Source organism: Triticum aestivum, chromosome 7D (genome assembly GCF_018294505.1).
Source record: "Triticum aestivum cultivar Chinese Spring chromosome 7D, IWGSC CS RefSeq v2.1, whole genome shotgun sequence".
In the NCBI taxonomy this organism is placed as follows: Eukaryota; Viridiplantae; Streptophyta; class Magnoliopsida; order Poales; family Poaceae; genus Triticum; species Triticum aestivum.
This window is the reverse complement of record NC_057814.1, coordinates 115,398,679-115,403,878: the sequence shown is the minus strand read 5'-3', so window position 1 is coordinate 115,403,878 and position 5,200 is coordinate 115,398,679. Positions and strand designations below refer to the sequence as shown.

The 5,200-nt window shown below is 46.5% G+C and overlaps 1 protein-coding gene across 1 annotated transcript; it reads left to right on the top strand.

The window, feature by feature from the left end:
- The first annotated feature begins 1,701 nt into the window (after positions 1-1,701).
- LOC123166046 (uncharacterized) lies at positions 1,702-2,828 on the top strand. The gene has a single exon (XM_044583805.1). The coding sequence runs from the start codon at positions 1,951-1,953 to the stop codon at positions 2,332-2,334; it is 384 nt and encodes a 127-aa protein (XP_044439740.1). The 5' UTR covers positions 1,702-1,950; the 3' UTR covers positions 2,335-2,828.
- Positions 2,829-5,200: the final 2,372 nt, after the last annotated feature.

Below are 5,200 nucleotides of genomic sequence, written 5' to 3'. Positions count from 1 at the left end.
TGGCTTGCCGGGCAACCCAGGCCGCTACAATGTTGGAGAACTCCTTCCACTACTCGCCGGAGGCCATGGAGGGTGTTGTACAAGGAGGAGATAGAGAGCTGAGGTGAGGTGTGTACTTCTTGCATGATGCCTGGCCACATTTATATAGCGGACGGATGTGAGGAGCCAGCCAGAGAGGTGTTCAATGCTGGCCGGAACATGAACGGATGTGTGGCGCTCGGGGCATCGAAGTATGTTCCTCGGCACACACGTCGGTTTAATGGAGCTAGGCGGGCAGACGGGTGTCATTTAATTGCAGATAGAAGGTGTGCGCAGCGGGCGGCGCCCTCGACCGGCGAGCGTCTTCAAGGCCGGCTGCAGTGAGCGGTCATGTCTGTGGCTTGCATGAATCAGGGCTGCTGGCTTCAGGTAGGAATGCGTGCAGGCGAGGAAGGGGGGGGATGGGCCAGGTTAGTCAGACACGGGCGTGACAGTGGTTCGGACGTCCGCAAAACACCAAGTTTTATCTTCGGTTTGCGGGAAAATGTGCGTCCGGATTGCCGAATGGACCGATGCAAGGCCACGCTCGATGTCAAAATATGTCTAAACCGTGCTGGATGCCAAAACACATATAAGCTACACGGTCCAGACGGTTGCGTATGGTTTGAGGGTCAGGTTGAAGATGCCCTTACTATCTTTGAGCGTACACATGCGATATCCCATGTTAGGTAATAATAGTAGATGCTATGGCCATGAACGATCTGTATCATATGCATGATCATGAACAGACCTAGAGCATCTTTCCATGTGGCGGTGGTCTAGTTCGCTAGTGGTTGAGATCTGGTGGGCGTATTGTCATGAGCAGGTTTTGTATTTCAGTGCTGGTAACTTCGTTTTTGTCTGCACCGTGTTTTTTCTTTCCATGAGATGCCGACTGGTTCTCCCTTGTAAACAACTTTCTTTTCAACCGGAAAACCACGAACTTGCTGAATTAGCAAGTTGATTATCACTGATTAAAGCATTTAGTGTTCATTTCCAGTACACTTGGAGCTATTATAATACTCCCTCTATCCATATATACAACGGCTAATACGATTTTCAAGGTTATCTTTGACCACAGCTTAAAGTAATAATATATGACATGCGTGTTGCACAAAGCATATCATCAAATTCGTAAAAGAGATGATTTTCTAATGATATTATTTTTATACCACATATCTTATATATTAATTTTTTTCATCAACAATCAAATACAACCTCAAAATACGTATTAGCCCATATATATATACTGATGGAGGGAGTAGTTTTTTATCACAACTACTAGTTTACTTGGGGAAAAAAATGTAGCCTTATGATTGGAGGCACCAACCCAGCCCAGGACAAAAACACTCCTGTCGCGATAAAAACCAAGAGAGCGACGTGTCAGGCTCATGAAAACAGCAGGTGGGCCCCAGCAACAGCGACGGCCCATCCGAACCCGCACCAAATCCACCCGACCCCTGGGCACGGCGAGCAGCCCGCGCGGCCCACCATCGCCAGCTGTCAGTACTCACAGACCACGCATTCAAAAGGCCCGGCGCCCGTCCAGCTCAGCCCCCCGACGTGGACCTCCATCTAGCAGCCCCACGCTACGGGCCACGGCCCGTACAGGAGGCGGGGCCAGCTAGGCAAGACGTGGCCACATGCTCCACGGCGCTGGCCGTGCATAAATACCACCTGGCTGCCACCGCATGTCCCGGCGCGGAGAAGTCCAGGGCGGGAGGGGAGGCGAGCCGAGGCGGAGGAGAGGGAAGCGCGAGGGAGACGTCGCCTGACTGCGATGACACCGGGCGCCGACGCCGTCATCATCGCCGTAGCAGCAGCCAGCCGGAGCGAGCAGGCCAGGAGCCGGAGAGCGGCCGAGGCGCCGTCCGTCCCGTCGTCCTACGTCGTCTGGGAGAAGGAGCGGTAACTGGTTCGATATATTGGTCGATGGCGAGCATGGAGGTTGAGGCTGCGAGGTGCGAGTGCTGCGGCTTCACGGAGGAGTGCACGCCGGAGTACATCGCGGCGGTGCGGGCCGAGTACATGGGCCGCTGGGTCTGCGGGCTCTGCGCGGCGGCCGTGGGCGACGAGATCCGCCGCGCGGGCGCCCGGGGCCAGCGCGCCATCACCACGGCCGAGGCGCTCGACCGGCACGGCGCGTTCGCGCGGGAGGCGCCGCGCGCGCCCGGGAAGAAGGCGTCCGAGGAGCTCGTGGCCGCCGTCTCGCGCCTGCTCCGGCGCTGCCTCGACTCGCCGCCGGCGTCCCCCGCCGCGCCGCAGGGGCGCAAGGTGGCCGCGGGGCCCAGGTGCACGGACGCCGAGGATGATTGATCGAGGATAGCTAGCTCGTGGTGGGTTGTTGCTGTTGCCAATGATTGGGCAAAGGCGTCAAGAATAATACTTGGGGGGCATGTGCCTTGTGCGGCTTGCCTGCCGTCCTGAAGAATGAATAATTTGCGTCCTAGCTGATGATTGCTCGAGACAGGAGCCATCAAGCTCCGTATGATCGAGCATGAAGTTATCACGTAATGTACTACGTAGCATTTGTAGTAGTATCCGGTTGTGTTGAGTATTAGCTCAGGCTTCGGCTACGCATTGTAGTCACTCTGTACAAAAGCATTGTACTGGGGTTATGCAGGCTTCTTGTAAGGTTTTCAGACGGACATGTAAAAAGTAGTATTCATTGCCTTAATCTATATACTATTAGATTATTACATAATTAAGGCAATGAATACTACTTTACTTGTCCGTCTGAAAGTTTAGTCCCACCTCGCTAGTTGAGAGGCGTTCGCAACAGTTTATAAGCTCTGCCGCGGCTTCCGTTTCGAGCTCCTATCTAAAGCAGGCCTGTGTGGGCCTAACGAACCTCTGACTGCCCTGTGGGGCCTACTTTTCCTGTGGGCTTGCATCCTGACCCAACTAGTAGTTGGGTTTCTACCCGTATGCAGGTCGTTGTGGCCTAGTAGGCGGACATTTTTTTATTTTTCTGTTATTTTAGTTTGCTATTAAAGTTTTTAACAAATAATACTTTATGAAAATTCTTTTTGCTATTAAAGTTTTTAATAAAAAATATTTTGATAATTTTAGTTGCATAAATTTTATATAATTTTAAGTTAATATTATTTTCATAATAACAAGAGGTTTATAAAAGTTTTTTAGTTGATTCTTTTTGCTATTGAAGAATATTATAGTCTTGTTTTAGTTGATCATAACATAATATTTTAATTGATTCTTTTTAGTTTATTCTTTTTGCTATTAGAGTTTTATAAAAGCTTTTGCCTAGTAGGCGGGTATTTTTTATGTTATTTTAGTTTGCTATTAAAGTTTTGAACAAAAAATACTTTATGAAAATTCTTTTTACCATTAAAGTTTTTAACCAAAAATACTTTGGTAATTTTAGTTGCATAAATTTATATAATTTTAAGTTAATATTATTTTGATAATAACTAGAGGTTTATAAAAGCTTTTTAGTTGATTCTTTTTGCTATTGAAGAATATTATAGTTTTGTTTTAGTTGATCATAACAAAAAAAATAATTGATTCTTTCTAGTTCATTGTTTTTGCTATTAGAGTTTTATAAAAGTTTTTTAGTTCATTCTTTTTGCTGTTAGTTCATTCTTTAAGATAAATGACCCTGAAATTGAAAAACACTACAAATGAACTCTGAAAAGGTTAAAACTTGGCATGGTATCATAATTTCACCCACATAGCATGTGCTAAAAAGTTGAAAGGGTTACAGGAAAAACTGGATGCACTTCGTGTACAAACTGGACAATCTCTTTCGAAGTATCAGGGTTTCGGACGAAAACTGGTCTATTACAAAAGGGATTTCATTTCTTGACATGTAACTGCAGTGATATTCTAGATCAAAGCCATCATCAGAATAGTTGTGGAGCATAACTATGGCTTTCAACCCAGAATGTAACTGTAGTGATATGTTGTCTTCAGTAGAGAGAAAGTCTCCACTTTCTCTTCACCAGAGAGAAAGTCTTCACTTTTTCTTCGCGTGTGTCCCTTGCTTATTGCGCTGTAACCACGGATAATCTTCATCGTTTAGCATGATGCTTGGGTCAGCCTTCACTTTGAAGGGATGAATTTGATGAAACTTTTCATAATCTTCAGACATGTCTGTCTCGTCCTCCACTCCCATGATGTTTCTTTTCCCTGAAAGAACTATGTGGCGCTTTGGCTCATCGTATCATGTATTCGCTTCCTTATCTTATCTTTTTCTCGGTTTGGTAGACATGTCCTTCACATAGAAAACCTGCGCCACATCATTGGCTAGGACGAATGGTTCGTCTGTGTACCCAAGATTGTTGAGATCCACTGTTGTCATTCCGTACTGCGGGTCTACCTGTACCCCGCCTCCTGACAGATTGACCCATTTGCATTGAAACAAAGGGACCTTAAAATCATGTCCATAGTCAAGTTCCCATATGTCCACTATGTAAGCATAATATGTGTCCTTTCCCCTATTTGTTGCTGCATCAAAGAGAACACCACTGTTTTGGTTGGTGCTCTTTTTATCTTGCGTGATTGTGTAAAATGTATTCCCATTTATCTCGTACCCTTGGTAAGTCAATACAGTCGAAGATGGTGTCCTGGCCAACGAGTACAACTCATCTCCAACAATGTTGTTACCCATGAGATGTGTTTGCAACCAACTGCCGAAAGTCCTGATGTGTTCACATGTAATCCAGTCGTCAGACTGCTCTGGGTGTTTGGAGCGTAGAATATTCTTGTGTTCATTGACATACGGGGTCACCAAGGTAGAATTCTGTAGAACTGTGTATTGTGCTTGAGCCCAAGAATGTCCGTCCCTTATCGAATCCGCTCCTAGCGTGCCTTTTCCACTCAGTCTCCGATCATACCGCCATTGAGGGGCACCAATCGGCTTAAGGTCAGAAATAAAGTCAACACAAAACCCAATGACCTCTCTGTTTGATGGCTCGTGGAGATGCTTCATTCCGGCCTAGCACAGTTACGAACATATTTCTTTAAGACTTCCATGAACCTCCCAAAGGGGAACATATTGTGTAGAAATACAGGACCCAGAATGGCAATCTCGTCAACTAGATGAATTAGGATGTGCGTCATGATATTGAAGAAGGATGGTGGGAACACCAACTCGAAACTGGCAAGACATTGCGCCTAATCATTCCGTAACCTTCGTAGGATTTCTAGATCGATTACCTTA